Below are 21,150 nucleotides of genomic sequence, written 5' to 3' on the forward strand. Positions count from 1 at the left end.
GTATACTTTGATAAAGTGCTGGTGAATGAACAGACTCTCTCCTGTTGATGTTTCTCCTGCAGGTTTTCTCTGGTGCCGGGACTTCACCCTGACTGGATGCTCATGTTGTTCTTTGCTCACACTCATCTGACTGTGACTGTGACTCTGGGCCTGCTGCTTGTTCCAAAGGTAACACTTTGTACCTGGAGCTCATGAACCATTTCGGCTCTTTTCTGGGCTGTTACTTAAAAACAGAAGCAAATTCAAAAATGTTAAAAACTTACATTTATTCATGACCCCAAATTCTATGAAAGTGTATTTGTGCAACAGAACATTTTGACTGCAGAAAAAAAAATAACCAAAAAAAAAAAATTATAATTTTTTAGAGCAATGGTGGAAAAATAACCAAGCACATCTGCCCAAGTACTGTAGGAGGACATTTCTGAGACATCTGTACTTAAATATTTCCATTTTCTGCTACTTTCAACTCCACTACATTTATCTGAGTTACTGCTTACTCTACAGATTAAGATTTTGCATAAAACAATGATAAAGTTATAAAACACTGGTTTCCAGCCTTCCAGTTTACATTGTTTTATGGGTATATTTTCATCTTCTACTATATGTGTATGTGTGTATATATATATATATATATATATATTTTACTTGACAATACTGAAGAGACCACCAAATTATTTGTTTAAATCAATAAATACATTAATGTCCTCAAGTTTTTATGGAACTATATTTGTGCCTAAATTCTTAATTTTTTGCTATTGCATAAATTATACTTTTAGAGAAATTATGATCACATAAAGCATTATTTAATGTGGGAAAACAAAGATATTTTATGCAAGAGTACATTTATTTGCATTTTAGCTTCACATTTACATTTTTTGAGATTCATGTCCATATACAAGCTCACTGTGAGCGAGTGTCCGTGTGTCGGAAAGTGCACAGAGAAGGGAATTATAGAGTGAAACGGGTTATTATTGTGCATTATATGGGTAATAGCAAAAATGCTAATACATTCACTGAGCACAAAATAGATTTTAGTTTACTCAAGTTAAATTACTCAGTGAGTGATGATGAAATTATAACCTATGTGCTGACGAAAAGTGGTAAGATGTGTCAGAATTTAACTACAATTATTATTCCATAGAGTTGAGGTACCTACAATAAATGATCAGGAAACAACTGATCTATAGAAGAGAGCAGCTTACGTAGAAAGTGCTGCAGGGATGAGATCTGACTTTTCTTTCTTATAATATTATTTCTTGGAAAATCCTTGGTCTTAATGGAGATTATATTCAGCACAGAGAATTTCCTTGAAGGCTACTGTTGTACTGTAGCGCGCGCACACACACGCACACACACACACACACACACACACACACACACACCATCTTAAGTTCATTTGATATTAGCAATCTGGAACACAGTCATACACAGCCACATTTGCTACCATTACCTTAAACTCATTCAAACTGCGTTAGTGGTTATTTTAATTTAGCTAAGCACTCCCGCAGGCGTCTTTATGTGCAATCTCTCAAGTCTGATGGAAAACATTTAATTCTCCTGCTGTGTGAGAAATGCAATACACCACCAGTGCTCTCCGTTCTTTCATTCTTTCTTAATTAGGCACCTCAGAAGTGCAAGTCAGTTGAGTACACTGGGATAATTAAGCATAATGGGAGGATGCTAATCTCACCCAGTGTCTGTTCCTGAATCTGCGTTAAATATCTGCTCTCTCTTTTGTTCCTACATTTGTTATTCGAGCAAAGCTAAATAATTTGGCCATAGAAATCAAGTCAAAATAACATTGCTCTTTTCTTCTCAGTTTATTGTATCTTTGTAATAATGTGACCTCGTCTCACCTTTTGTTTCTGTGCAAAGGAATCCAAGTGAGGAGGAGATTAGTGCCAGTAAACACTAAAGTGCATAAATTTGAATTTGTTATACACAATTTGCATAGTTCTATAGAATAAAATATATATATTTTTTTTTTTTTAAAGAATTGAAACTAACTTTAGTAACTTATATTTAAATGTTTTACTTAAACTCAACTTTTACCTAGTTGAATACCTTGGTTTTAGGTTTTCCTCATCTTACATTTACCTGCCACCAGTTGGGAAAAGGCTTGAAACTTATCGGTAATTACTGGATGCAACAATCATTAATTTTAGCCATTTCATAGATCATGTGAATCTCAGTTAATATTGTTTGGTTAAAAAAAAAAACAAGTCATTAAAGTTTAACAACAGGAAAATAATTTTGACATAAAATCTATGTCAGTAAAATATTTTGCAGTTCTCCTCCAGCCCCCCTTAACAGCTCCTTTACTCCATTCTCATTCTGTCAGTTCAATACATCTAATGTGTCTTTCTTTATTTCCTCTAAAGAAATAAAGCTTCCTGTAGGCCAGAGATCATACTGTTTGAGAAGCTACTATTTCCAATTGTGTATCTTTCTTCAGCCTCCCTGCAGGGTCATTGATGCCATTCTTAAACCTTGCTCTCCATCTGTCTTAGTTCCTGTCCAAAGGGACCCAGGCCAGGGATGATATTGCCACGGAGGCCTATGAGGAGGAGCTGGACATGGGAAGATCTGGCTCTTACCTCAACAACAGCATCACCTCGGCCTGGAGCGAGCACAGCCTGGACCCTGAGGACATACGGGTGAAGTAGCATTTAGAGTCATAGCAAGATATTAAGTCTGTCTTAGTCCAAACATCTATTTTTCATTCCTGCTTTCCCCTGTGTCACAACTGAACTAGGACTTGAACCCAAATGCACGACTCCGAGACAAAGCACCAATTAACAATATTTTAATAACAAAGTACCCAAATAAAAAAACACTCTTTCGAGGAAAACCAGCAAAGATTCAGGACAAAGACTAAGTATCAAAATAATGTAAAGCAAGACTGTGGCAAAAATGTAACACAGAATTCAGAACCTGAGTTGGGATAACATGGCTGACGTGGTTCTCTGACGACACGACAAGACGAACTGGCTCAGCACAAAGGGAAACGAAGACTATATACACACACAAGCTAATGGGAAACAGGTGGAAACCATCAGGGCGGGGCAGACAATCAGACCAGCAGGAAACACACGAGGGAAAGGAGGAAGTTACCTGAAACGAGAGGAGAGTTAGGTTTTCAAAATAAAACAAGAAGTCACAAGACAGACAAAACTAAACATAACTTAACGTTTCTTCATGGACATGACACCCTGCTATTTACACAAAGACAGTGTCACAGACAGATCCTTGTAGACCAGTAACAGAGCATAGGGATCTACAGTATTTTGAACAGCAGTGTGCAATTATATTTCATGAGGATACAATAATAAAAATACCTTATTTTCATATTAAAGCTTAAAAGAACTTTTTTTTTTACTCTACAAAGCGACAAAATGTCTCATTCTTCAGTGGAACAATTATTAGTTGTTTCTTCTTCATAACAATGGTAAAATGTTTGATTAATAATGATGATTTTTCTGTGATGGTAGACCAAGCTATTACACGGTTGACAAACTATTGGAAATTGCTCAGGCTGTCTGTTTCAGAACAGAACAATTCACAAATACAGTTTTGAGTAACCACCTTTACCACAAAGGCACGGTAATACCTACGTGAGTTAATGTGAGTTATTCATACCTAAAAGTTGACCATCAAACTATGAATCAAACAGTTACATAGCAGCATCGTAGTTATTCAATAGAGTCGTCTTCCTTCTCCAGGATGAGTTGAAGAAGCTGTACGCCCAGCTGGAAGTCTACAAGCGTAAGAAGATGCTCGCCAATAACCCTCATCTCCAAAAGAAGCGCAACTCCAAGAAAGGCCTGGGCCGCTCCCTGATGAAACGAATAACAGAGATCCCCGAGACGATGCACATACACCGCCAGTGCAGTCGTGAGGACGGCAGCGAACACGGCAGCAACCGCAGCACCTTGAAGAGGAACCCGTTTGAACCGAGTCATCAGGGTAAGTCCCTGGTTCCACCGGTTTAGTTCAGGCAGGGTGATAACGGCAGCGTGGAAATGAAGAGAACCTATCACAGAGTTTCACCTTTGAAATGAAGAACGTGACAGAGCTGTTAGATGACTCTGAGCCTGGAGGGTTTTAAACTGTCTGCATCCATAAAAACTGCCTAAATGTTTAGAAACTTCACAAAATCTGTCAGTGTTGCTAATCTGCAAAGATACAGTTTGTGTTCAAGGTGTGGTGGGATTGGTTTTGTCTGTTTAAAATGGAGAATTAAGCTGTAGAAATGCATTTGTAATAAAACAAAAAAAAAACAGCTCAGACCAAATCGTCTGGGAACTGTGGATGTGGATAAAGATTTTTGTGCTAATCCATTTTGTGGATGTAGAGATGTTCAACTCGTTAAGGTTATAATATGTAACTTTTCCACATTGAAATGTCTAAAAATGACAATACCTAGGTTATATATTTTTTGAGTTGTATTCTTACATTATTTAAAATACGTGATTTATTCATGGTAACAATGTGTGTAATTTGGTCGACTGTCAATGACGTCTCGTCCCAACGTGTCAGTGTTGTGGTCGCCTGCCAGAAGCTCAAAATTGACCTTTATCCAGTTTTCAACAGTATATTTTAACCAGATAAGGGATTTTAGTCATCAGACATCTGGATCTTAAGTTATCAGAGAAAGAAGCCAAGCAAATGTTAGGCAGCTCAGCTCACGTGAATCTGCTTTATTCATTGTTCCTACTGGTTTTAATCCCCTCGTCCGTTTGTTATGGAGCAGAGGACACCTCTGTGGATAATTCAGCTAGAGGAAAATTCAGGGGATCACCCGAGTCACAAGAGTTCATCCTCTGGGGGACATCAGTGTCTTTACAACATTTCATGGCAATCCATCCAATAATTGTTGAGATCTTTCAGTTAGGACCAATGTGCTTTACTGACCAACAAACTAACAGCAGCATCTACAGAGCCACTAGCATAGCGCTAGCATGGCTAAAACTACATAAACTTGTAAATGATGTGTTTTTTCTAAAAATGAGAAGTTAGTGAAACTACCCGTCTTTATACCAGTCTGTTAATACTCCTTCTCTCAGGCAAACCACGGGATGACTCCCTGAAGAACAAGGTCATAGGTTTGAAGAAGTCCCTCAGCTATGACCATGTTTGTGACCAGGATGAGGAAACAGGAAGCCAAACCGGCTCGACCGCAGGAGACAAAATGACTCCTGTTGGAGGCGGCGGAGAAGGATCTCTGCTGGGTTCCCTCATCGGCCGGAGACATGCCAAGAAGCAGCTAGAACCGGCCGCCACCCCGCCGAGACTGGAGCCAGCCGAGTCCACCGAGTCTGTTCCCCTGTTCTGGAAATCAGCCAGCGCTCATAACTTAACACACGAGAAGAAACCCGTCCACCTGCGGACCTCCATCATGCAGAAGTCTCTGAGTGTGATCGCCAGCGCCAAGGAGAAGATGCCGGGCCTTACCAGCAAGACGCAGAGCGTGGAGGACGCCAGTAAGAAGGGTCTGAAGGGACAGGAGGGGAGGATGCTGTCCGAGGTGGATGAGACACCTGAGCATTATCCAAAAATGATTATCAGCCAGTCAGTGGAGTACTCCAAGACTCCAATGAAGATGGGCATCATGAAACAACAGGTGATTTTTACACTTTTACCTTCCAAATACAAAGTGATTGATGCATTTGTGTGTTTTTTTAGCTTTAGTGCTGAAATGTTTAGTAGATCAGTGGAAGCTGAAAAGGGTTGTATGATGTCACAGGCAACACATGCAACAACTGCACCTTGAGTTTAGATTGTTTTGCTGCTCTGTTGTAACAGGTGAGTGGCAGCCAGCCGTCGATTTGCTCTGAGACGGGGAAGAACCTTTACGACGTGTCTGAGGTTTGTCCCTGGGAACTGGAAGAACCTCAGACGCCCTCCGAAGGCAAAACCCAGAAACATGTTTCCATCGCTCCTGGAGAAACCACCGGCAGCCGGAGAGGCAGCAGCAGCTCTGGAATCACCAAAGGTAGCCGGTCCCAGCAGAGGCAGAAAACAGGGCAGTCCCCTTCCAACAGACGCCGCTCCAAAGATAAAGGCGGAGAAAGAGAGGAAGGCAGGGAAACGCGGAAATCTCGGCCACCCAGGTCACCTCTGCCTCTCAAGCCGGATGTGTGCCCCTGGGAATTTGATGAGCAGCCCATGCTGGGAGGAGATTCAGATTCCCTCTCCCCAGACAGGATCAGGCGTAAGAAAAGCGTCACACCCACTGATGGGAAACCCAAGGGGCTCCACTCAGACCACTCCAAGTCCACAGGGAGCCTTTTACAGCCTCCCTCCCTGATGGTGGAGATCTGCCCCTGGGATTACACCAGCCCACCTTCACCTAAACAGGAGAAGACCTGCAACAGCCCCACCACGCACAAGAAGAAACGGAAAGGCTCCTGCTCGTCCAACCACAAAGCGGAGAAGGAGAAAGGGCGGGAGAAAAGCAGAGAGAGGCGGAGCTCCTCCAGCAAGCCGCCGTCAGAGAGGAGACGGGTCAGCCAGTCGTCGGAGTGCAGCGGGCCGGCTTGTGAGCGGCGGAGGAGCTCCACCAGAGACCCAGAGGTGATGGAGATTAGGAGGCAGGAGGTTTACTCCCAGGAGACGGAGCCCTCTCACACCAGCTTTGCTCAGAAAACTAAACTCTCACCGGAGAGGAAGAGAGAGAGCTCTTTGAGTAGTAGTTACAAACCCGCAGTCATCAGTGGGTCAAAAATGGTCGACGTTTGCCCGTGGGACTTTGAGGAGAAAGACTCTGGTGAGAGGGCATGATAACTGGTGCAACAACTTTTTTTTTGTATTCACAAACCGACAGCACAGAGGACAGAGCAAAGAAACCCAAACGATAAAGATCCAACATTGTATTTGATATGAAAGCTTTTTCTCTGAGTCACCTTATTGTGAAAGATTTCATGAGGTAAAGAAAACGTATCCTGCTGTCCATCGATGCAATCCAAACACGACCTTCTCGTTGTTACATTGCAGTGAATGCAACCTTGAAGTCACTTGAAAGGAAGTTTTAGTCTGCACTTTTGCTTGCCCATTTGTCAGTTACATTGTACGTATGTTTTATCACACGGATTACATCAAGGTGATTTGTAAATGAATCATATTTACCAGCAGATCAGACAATCATTTGTCCACAAACACAGTAAATGCTTCACCTAATGAGCTTATTGAACAGTGGTGTGTGTTTCCCCCGTAACGCTGATGATGCTCTGCGTTACGCAGGAAGCCAGCAGATACTTAATGTATCAGATGCTGACGACAAAAACAGGCAGGGAAAAAGACCTAAGGAAAAGTAGTGTGTTAGCTTAGAGAAGCAGGACCAAAGCCCCAGACACGGCTGCGATGCCTTACCTTTAGGCCAAATCCATAATTCATGGCATGAAGATGATCTGTTTGATTAGAGGAATGTGGGATTTCAGTACAGCTAAATGCAGAAAACTGTACGTTTCAGTAAAGGTTCTCCATATACAGTATGTATTTTTCTAAAAAAAAAAAGAAAAAAAAAAGTCATTGCATGTGGCAAACTGCTGTATCAAGCATCCAATAACTAAATGTTTATTGGTTAATTTGTACTCAAATATGACAGTGGAACGTTTTGATGTTGTTGCCTATGGTATTTGTCTCCTTATGTACCACATGATGCTTCTGAGATGATGTGCATTGCTATCAATAATGTACACACATATTTCAAATGGCTTGCTGTTACAGTTGAGCAGTACTAAAATACCCATGAGGCTCTCCCTTCTGTTGACATTTATTTACCGTTTGCTCAATAGTTGGACGTCCCATCTGAAAATGAAAAAACAAAGACAAGAGAAAAAGAGACACACTCTTGTATCACAGGCTGCAGTTTCTACACACATTGAAAATGTGAAGTCTTTCAAGGACCAAAACCAAGCCTGACTAGGCTGGATGATGTGAATAATGCATATTTTTTCTATGACTTAGTTTCCCATCTTACATCTGCTTGAATGCACCTTCCTCCAAATGTTTGCACATATTCAACTGCTAAATCCACGACTATGCATGACCAAAGCTTTTCTTTTGCCACTCTCTCGCAGACAGAAAATGAAGCAATTTGACATTTAACACATCATCTCCAACAACAACAACAACAACAGCAACAGCAACAGTCAGCCTTTCTGTCCTGTGATCTGCCACCCACCAGTGACACCCAGTGCAATGCAGTCACACACGGTCGTCAGTTCAGCTTCATTACAGCTGTGTATGCATGACAGTGAAAACACACGGGGCCATGATACACTTAAATTCACCAGAAGGCATTAAAAAAACATTGCATATACTATGAAATACTTAAAGAGGACTTAAGAGCACATGGGATTTTTCAAATATAGATGTCAGATGTTGTCGTGTATTTATCAGGCGTTTTAGGGAAGAACTTCCTGTGTAAGATCAAGACATGTTTTGCGTGTTCTCATCAGGCTTTCAGGAGCAGCGTCTCTAACGTGAAAGGCCTGATAAATAAACATGACCCCACCAATTGAACTTTCACAAGCTTTTTTTTCTATCAGATGGTTTTAAAGGCTGTTTGAAAAGAAATGTTGCAACTTGCCCACTAAATGTATTTTATGCTTGTTATACCGTAAAGTGTTGCTCCGAAAAGTTACAAACTGTTGTAGCATCCACATGGGAGTATTTATATTGTACATTCATATTGTGTTGCATGTACATACGGTAAATACCCTGTTCTCAACTCTGAATTAAATATTTCTATGAAACCCCACTGTCATCGATTTGGCTTCAGTTTGTCTCAGGAGTTTTACAGTAGTGACTCATATTATGTCGATCACCTGCTGGTGTCTACAGCACAACTCTACTTTAGCACAAACAGATAAATACAAAACATACACCATCACAAATCTTGACTAATCTCAACCTGTCAGTGGGTAAAAAGGTTGACAATAAAATTTCAATACGAAACAGTTAGTCCTGTTTTCTTTCAACCTCAGAACACCTGCTTGTGTCCACCACCCTGTTAAACCTGTAGCAGCAGCTACGTGACGCTCAAGCAGTCTGTGCAACAGTGCCACCAAGTGGAGGACGACGATCACAATTGTCTAGAAATTACTCAAGTATTGTCCTTTAAGTTTGTGACTATAAAACTGGACAAACGAATGGCCTCTGCATATCCAGATTAGACAGTAGTGGAATCTAACTGTGCTTAAGTTACTTTACTTGAGTATTTTAATTTTATGCGTCACTTCAGATTAAGATCTTTCAACAAGATATAAGATCTTCTTATAGAAGACATTTGTTAAAATTATCTGCACGTCTCTTTCACGTCTTACATGTTTATACGCAGTAATAACTCATATAAATATTATGAAATAACTGACAGGCTCCATTCTGCTGCATAATACACGCGTTTACTTGTGATAGTTTAAATACATTTGCTGATTATACTTTTATAATTTTACTGACGTAGGATTATGAATGTGGATGGGATGTTTTAACATCATGGGATGGCTACTTTTACTTGAACAAAACATTTGAATATTTCCTGAGATTAGACTCATATTACTGACCTAAGAACACAGTAAAGTGATGTGGTACCTGATGGATGTTTAAAGAATCTGTGTAGAACTTATTCTGGATTAGGGTCATACAGTGTCTCAGTGATGCACTTTTACAAAAGCAGCTGTATTCAAGCTCACACTGTCTCTGCACAAACAGTGGTGAAGGAATAAAAGTAACACCACGCTTTAAAATAGATAGACATCCATTACAAGTCTTGCTTTCATAGTTTTATTTGAGTAGAGGGACAAAGGTATTAACAGACAGGTGTAGCATCCAAAGTAAAAGTACTTACTGCTCATTATTATTACTACTGTGATGCATCAATCAGCATTTTAATCTTTCAGCTGGTTGAGGCAAGGGAAGGTAAATTTATTTGTACAGGAGTATAAAGTAACATAAAATGAATTTAGTACCTTAAAATTATAATTAAATACGGTACAGTACTTGAGTAAACGGAAATAATTCCATCACTGGCCACATGTAGCAACAAACAGTTCATAAATCATCTTTAAAACAAATCTGACAGACAGTTTTTGACTGTAGTATTTTTTACAACCTCCAGCGGCACCAGCTCCGTCCTGCTAAATTAATAAGCGACGGTGACGTCATCGCTGCAGCACCGGACAGGGCTGAGTCCCTGCAGGAACAAGCGATCCGACCTGACACGCATCAAGTCAACTACAGACTAGCACAGAACGGCACAGCTCAGCACAACACAACACCAAAACATTTTTCCACCTCATACCTGGAAACACCGGTTTGGAATATCATGGGCAACGTTCAGGTAAGAAAACTTAATTTTATTTATTTATTTTTGACAACTTCTGCAGCTAAAATAACACAAAGTCTGGTTTAGTGTAACGGGACTTGCAACGGGAGGATTTACTCATCCAGTACTTTTTACAGTGTTGAAATGTTGTGTTCGCAGTGATGCAATATGATAAATGTCAGGAAAAGTCATCATCAACAGGGACAAGATCATTAGAAGTCAACACTGAGAAACCTGCTCCACAGACACACCGACGTTATTTACTGCGATGGAGTCAAGACTTTTAGTGCAAACTGCTGGTAAACAGTCAGTGTCGGGGAGCAGAACCTGCGCAGTTAACTGGAGCAGAGGGAGTGTTGCTGCCAGGCCGAGGAGGCAGCAGCAGCAGCAGCAGCAGCAGCGGTAAGGAGGTATTTCTCAGACACGCTGATCAATAAGGCCGCATTGTATAAAAGGAGGGGTGGGCGAGGAGAGAGAGAGAGGAGGCTGCTGCTGCTGCTGCTGCTGCTGCTGTTGCTGTTGCTGCTGTTGCCCCATGACTCAGCAACACACAGGCTGCACCCTTTTCCTGTTGGATGTATAACACCATAATGAATGCGTTCCAGAGCCTCACTCTTTAATCTGCTTTAGTTGGAAGCATCAAATCTGAAGCTTTACACTAGTGGTTTATATGGTTTTATTCTGAATTACTTTCCAAGTTTCTAAGACTATATCAGTAACACTACACAACCGTGAAAGTGTGTGTTGTTGTGTACTTTTTACATATTTTCTTGGATTTTATGAATGATCCATATTCTGTCAATGACCCTGTCACTTTTTATTCTGCAGCCCACCTTAGTCCCATATGAGGATTTCGATGTCACAGCTGATATCAAGGCTATAAGAAAAGCATGTAAAGGTTTAGGTAAGTGTGTGCGATGCTTGGAATGATGCTGCTTTTTCTTCATTCATTCCTGTTGTGAATGCATCCGGTTGTCAAAAATCATTTTCAGAATTCAACATTGTTTGATAAGAGGATGAAAACGTACATTCTTATGTATCACACAACATGCACTTTCTGTTTAAAGAAGGTGACCTGACACCATTATGGCATCATCAATACACAGTATAAAGCTTCCTCCTTGAGCAGCTGTCAGTGTGAGTTATAGCGTCTGGTATATCACAGACAAAACATTTTAAAAGTCTATTTCCCAAATTTATAGTGAAAACTGACATGCTAAGAAATGAGCTGATTCTCAGATGCACTTGGATATTTCTCGGCTGAATTAAAGTTTTTAGTGCTTTAAATTGCTCTTTATTGCTCTGAGTGTGGTCAAGGTGGAAATACTACATATAGTAGTCGTACATATTGCTGTGTGTAAGACTATTATATTCCATAAGGCTGAATTAAACTGAAAGCTGAAATGTGTGGCAGCCATTTTATTAAAGGCCTGTGGATTCCTAGACTGCCTCCAGTCATTAAAATGCTTTTAGATGTCTAACAAAAGTGTGGTATTGTTATAATATTGTTACCATACAATACCATATGCTATATTTCTATATTTCAAGGCTTCTGAAATCAGCCTTTATGTGTACACTGCTGTATACTCTCTAGGCACAGATGAAGAGGCCATCACCCAAATCCTGGCCAATCGTTCTGCAGCTCAGCGTGTGGAGATCAAGCAAGCTTACTTTGAAAAATATGATGATGTAAGTGCCTACAGTACCTCCCTCTCTCTCTCTTTTACTGTATATACACACATGACAACCATGCATCATGTTACCTCTGTGTTGGTCCAGGAGTTGGAGGAGGTCCTGAAGAAAGAGCTGACAGGTAGTTTTGAGAAAGCCACCATCGCCATGCTGGACCCTCCTCATGTTTACTTTGCCAAGGAGCTGAGAAAGGCCATGAAGGGGGCGGGCACAGATGAAGCTGTGCTGGTAGAGATCCTGTGCACAGCCACCAATCAGGTCTGTCAATATGTGATACTGTTGCTGTGCAATGTCTTTCTATTTTCATTGTCTATTATTTTCTATCTTCACCTTAACTCTAATCAAGGGCGTAGGTTTGGTCTCAACACTGAAGATGTGATTTACATAAATATATATCCATCCTAAAGCCTGTTAGCATATTTTCATTGTATATGTAAATATAAAAGATAGATGTGTATGGTAAAATTAAATAAATAGTATAGTAAGGCCAATAAGTCATAGTATGGCATAAAAAACTAATTATATAGTAAGTCATTAGAGTCTCCAATTAACCTCATGTGCATACATTTAGATTATGGGAAAAAGCCGGAAAACCCAAGGACAACATGCAGACTCTTCACAGTAAGGGCCTCAGGTTCAGAACCCAGAACCGACACTCTACCCCTTCATGAAATGATTATAGTGAGGACTTAAAAGGTCATTGTGTAATGAGGTATAAGATTCTCATGGCTTGTTAAGGCAAAGGGCCTTGGATTCAAACCCATGGCCTTCACATTGCAAGGCAAAAGTTACAATCACTGCACCACCATTCTGCCCAGTTATATATAGTTTGGTAAGGGATGAAAGCATCATAGTATAGTAAAGCATAGAAATATGTTAGTATACAACAGTAGCCCACAACCTTCACATCGCAAAGCAAGAGTTTTAACCACTGAACAACCATCTAATGTCAACCAGTTACTATAGTAGATCACTAGAACATCATAGTATAGTGAGGTATGAAAATGTAATAGTATATTAAGGCATAAAAAGTCATAATATAGTAAAAAAGTCAGTATTCATCATGATAAACTGAAGCCAGGGTTAGCTCACCAGTTAATGCTAGCTAACATCAGTTTACTTTGATATCTTCACACGACGTGAGCCTTCAGATAGTCCCCGCCCTCTCAGCCAATCAAATGCTAGCGTGCCTAAATCAGTTGTCTTGTAGACGTAGCCTCTTGGAGGGCACATCGTAATGATCTAATATGACTTCACTTCAAACATAGTGTGAACAAATTCACTCAAATATTGGCAGGGACAATTCAGTCCTCCCGAAATATTGGTGTGGACATGTTCCTAACGTCCATATGCAAACCTCCGCCCTTGACTTTAATAAACTCATCCGACACACCCACAGTCCCCGAACACAGGTGGTCAACAGATGTTAAACCTTCATTAACTGATTTATTGTTTTTGTTTTATTGGCCACTTAGTTGCAGCAGAATCAAGCTATAAACACAACAATGACATACTATCACCTCATAAATGTGATCTGCTTAGAGCAAACATGTGTTGATCTACACATTCAGCAGACATGCAACAACATGAGCATTCATTTAGAGTCGTGTTTCTGGCCACCAGACTAATATAAGAACATAATCATTCCCTTCAATTCCTGAGGGGAAGGAGCATTTGGCTCTCCAACTGCTCCAGTATTTTCATCAGCTAGTTGCTGACTTTGTCTTCCTGCGGTTTGGTGCAGTGGGTTATTAGAGCTTTTAACGCTGAAAACAACATAAGATCAATGAGGCTGAACCGAAACTTTTGGGAAAATTTGTGGGATGTAAAACCAAAACAATTAGCTAAAAGTCGCTAAAACGCTCAATGGATACTTATACTGATTGCCAAGAAACGATTAATTGGAAAGATCCAAAGCCACCAACCGTTATTCAGTGGATGTAAAGACTGGAGCATGTGACAACAAGTCTACAGCTGAAAATGGAGGCTTTAATAGAAAGATGGACTTGTTACATAGACTGAGGTGTTTAACTAAGTGAGATGGGTTATAACAAAATGTCATTGTTATATCGCTCTAAACTGACACTGCTATGCTGCAAATGCCTCCCTCTGAGAAAAGTGTCTCTCTACTTATTTATTTTAATCATTATTTTTTATGTATTTTATATTAATTTTCAGGGTATGAGTTCCTATGTCAGGCAATGTATTATTTATAAAAACACATGCTAGCCCTTTAAAATCACTCATAGTCATTTGATCCATTTAACCTAATTTGATGTAAAAGAAATATTGATTAGTTTTAGTGTTAGTGGCTGACAGAGTCTCATCTTCCTTTTCCCAACAGGACATTGTGAGCTACAAGGAGGCATATGCCCAGGGTGAGTTTTCCTCCACGCTGAGTCATGCATACAAAGCTTTCAATCCAATGTTTCTCTCTCATACTGGAAACTGTGGTCATTTAACCAACCCAGCTAAGTACTGTTATATTTGTCTTAAGGTTTTGGGTGTTTTACTCTTGAGAATGACTCACTGTGAAGTGAGCAATGGTTTCCTCACTTTCTGGCCACAAACACTGAGTTCTCACATTTCACTCCTTACCAAATGTGGGAGATTACTTTGAATGTATAAAAGTGGCTCTACCCTACAGTGCACGACCGTGACCTGGACGCAGACATTGAGGACGATACCAGTGGAGATGTGAGGAACCTGCTGATCTCACTGCTGCAGGTAAACACTGACTCTTTGAGGTTTTTATTAACCAAGGAACATATGTGACTCTTCAAGGGGACAGTTGTAGCTATAAATCCAGCCATTCTTAAAGCCTTAGCCAATCCAAGAAGCTGAATGGTACTTTTCATCATTTGATAATGCTTTTCAGAATTGTTCTTCATGCTGGGATTCGCCCACCAAGACATTCGACACACATCACATCATTGTTTGGCATGCTTTGGCCCTTCTGCCATCCAGCGCCCCCACCCTTCTGTGCTTCCCCTCTCTTTTCCTTCCTGCAGAAAGAACAGACAAACACAGTGTGACTCATGTTGTACAGCGACGTCTATCCAAAGAGCTGCCACTTCAATGGTTTTCAAATATTTCCCATTAATGTGGAGCAGATGATTGTTATCCCATTAAACGCCTGAGATTATTTTTGTAATCTATCTCTTTGACCTTTGCTTCACTCACTAAATCTTTTCCCTCACACTCTTTCTACATGCATCATCTCATGCGTATCCATCCTCTTAAACCTCCTCCCGTATCCCTCTTTTCTCTACAGGCGAGCAGGGATGAAGGCTATGAGGTGGATGAGGGTTTAGCCGAACAGGATGCCACATCTTTGTTTGAGGTACATTCTCAAATGAAATCTGAGCCCTTATTCATAGTTTCCCCTTTAAATCCCACTGATGTTTGCAGGGTAACGTGATCGTAGATGTAGATGTCGGTGAATTTGAGCCCACAATGACTTGTAAAATCTCCCAAGTACAGAGTTTATTAAATCAAAGCCCGTTCTTGTGAGGTCAGAAGCCTTACATTTGCAGCTTCACAGTGTTATTGTGCAAACACAAAAGTGTGCAGAGATAGTAATGTCACAACGTTTGCTTCTCTATCAGTGAATTCTCTAATTTACATACTGTTAAAAGGGCAAGATTAGCAAATATTCCTAGTCATGCTAGTGCAATAGTTCAGAGAATGGCAATCTAGGTCTGTTTTGTTGGACAGTCTCCCATTTTCCTCCAGACTAAAATATCTTGACAATAAATGGATGAATTGTCATAAAATTTTGTGCAGATTTTTTTCTCTCTCAGTATAAATCCAAGTCAGTTTGGCGACTGTCACAGCAACTGTTGGATGGATTTCCATGAAATCTTGTGCAGATAATCGTGTTCCCTACAGAATAAATTTGAAAAACTTTGGTCACCCCTTAACGCGACATCATCAGGTCAAAATTTAGGTTTGTTCAATACTTTGGATTATGACCTACTTGCAAGCTAAAAACATTTCCATCTGCCTGCTGTACTTTGTGTTTAGTGCTAATGAGCAATCATTAGCATGCTAACATGCTAAACTAAGACAGTGAACATGGTGAACAGTGATGATCGTAATGATGTTAGCATTTTAGCTCAAAGCAACACTGTCTGTGCCTAAGTCGGCTATAGCCTGAGAGAGGTGCTAACGTGGCTGTAGACTCGTAGTCTTGCTGCTGTATCACATGGTTTCATAGTCATTCTTATAAGCCTCTTCATAAAAGTACAGCTTAGTTATGAGTTCAGCCATATTATCAGCTATAATTTCTATTTGTTGTGCTTTAACATCTCATTATTTAACTTTATTATAGTCGTATCATTACTGACAGGAATGAACTGAGAAATTATGATATCCTTTAATGAAAACTGCACTTGTCCCTCTGATCAAATGAGCCAAAACATAATAGTTTCAACTTGTTCATGTTGAGGATTTAAATGAAGTAGAAGCATCTGACATTAAGACAAATATTCCCAGATGCTTGCACATTATTTCCTCTTTGTGTACCTGTCAGGCGGGAGAAGGAAGGTTTGGCACAGACGAGTCGACCTTTACCTTCATCTTGACTCACAGGAACTACATGCAGCTTCAGGCCACCTTTAAGTTCTATGAGTCTGTAAGTACTGAACTCAGTCGTGCAAGAAAAGGTTGCTTTTAAAGCATTATTTTTGTGTGTGTTTTTAATATAATGTTGTTTTGTCATTTCAGCTTTCAGGGACAGACATTCTGGACACCATTGACTCTGAGGCCACAGGAACCCTGAAGGACTGCTACATTACTCTGGGTAAGATGAAACAAGCCAATGAACTGATCAGATCAATCATCCGTTCCTGTCATAACACATTCAGACTGTGTGTGTGTGTGTGTTTGTGTGTGTGATTTATAGTAAGGTGCGCCAAGAACCCACAGCTGTATTTTGCCCGACGCCTTAATGCTGCCATGAAGGGACTGGGCACTGACGAGGACACACTCATTCGCATCATTGTTGGCCGTTCTGAGGCAAGTGTGTGTGTGTGTGTGTGTGTGTGTGTGTGTGTGTGTAACTGAACAGTAGTCGTGATGTTTAACAGACAAAGAAATAGACAAATAGACAAAGAAGGGTGTTTTGTGGTGACAGCAGTTTTGTGTCGTTCACCCACAGATCGACCTGGAGACAGTTAAGGACATGTACCTGGAGAAGTACGATGTTACCCTGAAAGACGCCCTGGATTCAGAGTGCGGTGGAGATTTCAAACGCCTCCTCATCGAGATCCTACACTAAACTCTTCTCACTTTCCTCCTACAGGCCTTTATTAAACCTCTGCACCCACTCATTCTTTCTCCTCACTCCTCTTCCTTTTATTACTTTTAGCAGTTTCACTCATTCACCTCGAGGACCACTTTCTATCTTACTTACATCCATTTCCTTCTCTCCCTTCTCTGTTACAGACAATCAGTTGTCTTTGCAGCACGGACCAAAAACCTACTCATTAATATATTATACCGTGTTTAACACAGTTTTACCAAGAACATCACACTCAGTGGACTTTTCTTTACAGTTGTCGTTATCTGTTTTACAATATTATGGCAGTTCTGTGCAACTTACGTGGAACTTGTGCAGCTGAGCTTTATGCTAACGTATTTATCCAAAAAGAAGTCCTTTATTCACAATAAGCAGCTTTATAGTCTTTGTATTTAAAATATCAATCCACCATTTCAAGCTTATCCCGAAGCTTTAAACATGAAGAGGCTGCTGCTGCTCAACATTCAATATGCAGCCTCTTACTTTATGTTTGTCACTTTATTCATCTCTATCATCCGTCATCATCATCAACTCAGAGATGCCTTTCATGAAATTATAGCGATGCAATTTCCTTTCTGCTGCAACACTCAACACATAAGTGCCGAATTATCGCATTTGAGCTCTGAAATGTGAACACACCAGAGGATTGATTATACAGGAGGATGTTATTACCCTACTAACGAAGGCTTAAAGTAAACAGGATGACATTTTTGTAGTCACGTCCCTAAGATGCGATGTGGGATTTTAACTGTTCATAGCTATTTTTAATCACAGCTCACAAACTGCCTTGTTCTCACATTTCTACACCTTTTCAGACAGTTGCATTTTTCCTGTTGTCAGTCTTTAAATTTACTACAAGGTTTCAGTCATATACCAGGTGAGGTGATAGGACATTTAAGATCATTAGATGATGATAATGATATTAAACAAGACATGAATTGTAATCTATAACCCCTGAAGTGAAATCACTTATAATGGCCACACTGTCTGTATTCATGTATGGCAATGTATATGAATTAATTTAATTTAAAACCAAGTTTACAGTAAGATCAATTACTACAATAAACCATTGTGTCAAAGAGCAAATTAATACATTAACTTATATGAAAGAAGTAATTGTTAACCTCTTTTAATGGCATAGAAATATGTATGTATGTACTCTATATAGTAATAATAAATTTTAACTCCCCCTGAAGTTAATGTTTCATTCTCCTTATTTCTTGTAGAGGGCAGCATCGCACCACGAGATGAACAGCAGCACATACATACAATACAATGTATGTGCTGCTGCCCAAGAAAAAAAACATGGCATTGATGAAATCATTGTTATAATTAGATATTTTCTACTGTATATAATAACCCTTAACTTTATAATATGCCCTAATATACTGTATAATGAACACAGGTTTTATTTACATTCTGCTCAGATATTAAATATAACATTTACAGGGTTGGTTTCCATTTCTTAATGTTTGTTTTGGTGACCTATGATCCAAAACTACACAACAGTTGTTTTTTACAACTACAACTTAGTACCAAGCGCAGACGGACACCGTCGGACGCCTCTGGGTGAGTTAAAACCTGATAGAGGAAAAGAGAAGTTCAAAACAAGTGAGAACTGCTTCCAGATGCACGAACACAGGAGAAGCCGATTCTCACTTTGCTTCCCACTGATAGTTTCTATCTTTCCCGCAGCTTTCTTCTTCTTTTTCTACTCATCTTCCTCCTGTATCTCTCTCTGTCTTTTTACTGCCTTGATGATGTGTTAGCTTCAGTATCAAGGGCAAACACCTGCTTTTCTACACATTCTTGCTACCTGTATATCCACAGTCTGTGCACCATATGTGGCCCAGTTCACCTTCCATCTCATGCTACACTCAAACTCTGTCCACCTCTCTGCCATGCCTGTTAATACGAGACAAAGGTGGAGGTTCCACTTCCATGCAGCGTGTGGACACAAGCGTAATGTGTGAGACACATTTGAGAAACACTTGTCCTGTTATATTTTAGCTTTCAGATGTCAGATTACAACAACTGTAACAACTGGGATTTGAAATAAACATTTAACTTTCTTTAAAAGAAACCCTCCAAAGGATTATTAATATTTAGATCCTCCCCTTTACTATAAAATAATTTGCAATATCCTCAAAATAATGAAATAGTATTAGTGCAACTCAGTTTAACATTGGTGTACATGGTGTACTATCTATTATTCAACCTTAATATGTTAATATGATCATTTTCATTATTTTTGTATATAAATCTTTTTTTTTTCTTTTTATAATTAATCTGAAAATGAAACCTGAAATAATATATTAAGTTAAGGATTTGAAAAAAAAAGTAAGACATTCAGGTAAAAAATCTTTTTTCTGACCCTCGTCCCTCCCTAAAACTTTTCACATAATCCCTAAATCAACATGACGGGAGCAAGACTTCGCTGAATATTGAATTACATTGTCATTCTTCATCACATAGGGTTTTATTATTTAGTTTTATAGTAGACTATTCCATTACTGTCATATTTTAAAGGCTGTGAAACTTAACTGAGAATAATAATAATATCTAACCAATAGACATGTAGGACTTTAACATTAACGTCTCGTTATTCAACATACAAACACATACACAGAGACACACTCATAACAACCTGAGACACTCATGTGCTTGTCTTTTGCCTCCATCTGTACTCTATTACCCAGAGTGCTAATGTGTTAGGCCCCGTACGCCTGCCCGACAGAGCTCCGCCCCCTGCACTGTGGGGCTCTGACCTTTTTCCTTAAACATTTATTATCCTCAGACCACCATAACTCACCCAGCCAGCCGCCCGTCAGCCTGGAGGTGGTTTCAATTTGCCTCAAAATATGCTTTCTTTCTTTTCTCCTAGTCAGCTCAGGTCTGGTTAGTGTCTTTGGTCTTCTGTCTACTTTCTGACAAAGGTCATACACAAGAGTTAGGCTTACTGCATAAACTGTGGTGCGCATGCTTTATTCATATGACAGTCCGGTCAAGCAACCTTGAACTAGAGAGAATTAGACGATTGAAGCGGGAAACGGTCGTGTCGGCACTTTTGATAAATGCTGAGACTCTGTGCAAGCCCCTCAAGACATAAACCTGCATGTTAATGGCACTTAATCCCCAAGAAGTCATGATTTATTGAATAAGCTATAGCATACACTAACCTGGAGGTCATAACTTCAAAGGCTGAGATAATAATATCAAGTGGTCTACTGGTTTTGATAGAACATATGCCCAGGATTGTAATATGCTTTTTGATCTTGTGCCAAGGCAGTGCAGCACTCTGAGAACGAGGGGGTTGTGGGTGGAAGTGCATAGGAAGGCCATTAGGAGGTTAACTACCCAGCTAATATAATTTCAACTGTTTAAATTCAAGATAAAGTAACTGTGTTCTTTGATGTGTAATAGGAAACACCTGGCAGCTTCTGCCAAGAGCAAATATGTTCGACTCAGCCTCCACATCTCTGAGTGAGGCGGCACGCAGGGAAAAGACCATGATAAGATTAATACATGCAAGATGACCATTCTCTGAATTCACTGTGTGGGAGGTTTGTTACAACTAGTAGCTGTGTCCTAATAACTTTAAATGCTAACACTAAGACATGCTAATACTGGTAAATGAAGCTAAAACATAAAAGCTGTGGTGTAAACACATAAGAGTAAATCAAGTAACTTAGGAATGTACTTACAAATCAATATCTGTCAAAAAGTTTGCTAATATTAGCTAACATTAGCCACCATACAACAAACTACTGGTCGTACCAGACCAACTAAAGCTGCAGAGGTAAAACCTCTGAGTGTGTTGAAATGAGCA

General features: G+C 39.9%; 2 protein-coding genes across 2 annotated transcripts in view; both read left to right on the forward strand.

Moving 5' to 3' along the window:
* gpr158b (G protein-coupled receptor 158b) overlaps positions 1 to 8,764 on the forward strand; it is a 60,318-nt gene extending 51,554 nt beyond the window's left edge. The window contains exons 9-13 of the mRNA XM_023421802.1: positions 63 to 168; positions 2,511 to 2,657; positions 3,723 to 3,966; positions 5,067 to 5,623; positions 5,806 to 8,764. Of these exons, the coding sequence (XP_023277570.1) occupies positions 63 to 168; positions 2,511 to 2,657; positions 3,723 to 3,966; positions 5,067 to 5,623; positions 5,806 to 6,783 (2,032 nt within the window). The 3' untranslated portion in view covers positions 6,784 to 8,764. The remainder of the gene's footprint in view (positions 1 to 62; positions 169 to 2,510; positions 2,658 to 3,722; positions 3,967 to 5,066; positions 5,624 to 5,805) is intronic.
* A 1,419-nt stretch (positions 8,765 to 10,183) lies between these two features.
* Positions 10,184 to 18,516, forward strand: LOC111666572 (annexin A13-like). Its single transcript, XM_023421936.2, has 11 exons — positions 10,184 to 10,342; positions 11,156 to 11,231; positions 11,922 to 12,016; positions 12,107 to 12,277; positions 14,364 to 14,397; positions 14,667 to 14,746; positions 15,294 to 15,362; positions 16,554 to 16,655; positions 16,748 to 16,823; positions 16,926 to 17,038; positions 17,181 to 18,516. The coding sequence occupies exons 1-11, from the start codon at positions 10,328 to 10,330 to the stop codon at positions 17,298 to 17,300; spliced, it is 951 nt and encodes a 316-aa protein (XP_023277704.1). The 5' UTR covers positions 10,184 to 10,327; the 3' UTR covers positions 17,301 to 18,516.
* The last annotated feature ends 2,634 nt before the right edge of the window (positions 18,517 to 21,150 follow it).

Source organism: Seriola lalandi, unplaced genomic scaffold (assembly GCF_002814215.2).
Source record: "Seriola lalandi dorsalis isolate HSWRI2012SDOR001 ecotype SW California unplaced genomic scaffold, Sedor1 jcf7180002054677, whole genome shotgun sequence".
NCBI lineage: Eukaryota > Metazoa > Chordata > Actinopteri > Carangiformes > Carangidae > Seriola > Seriola lalandi.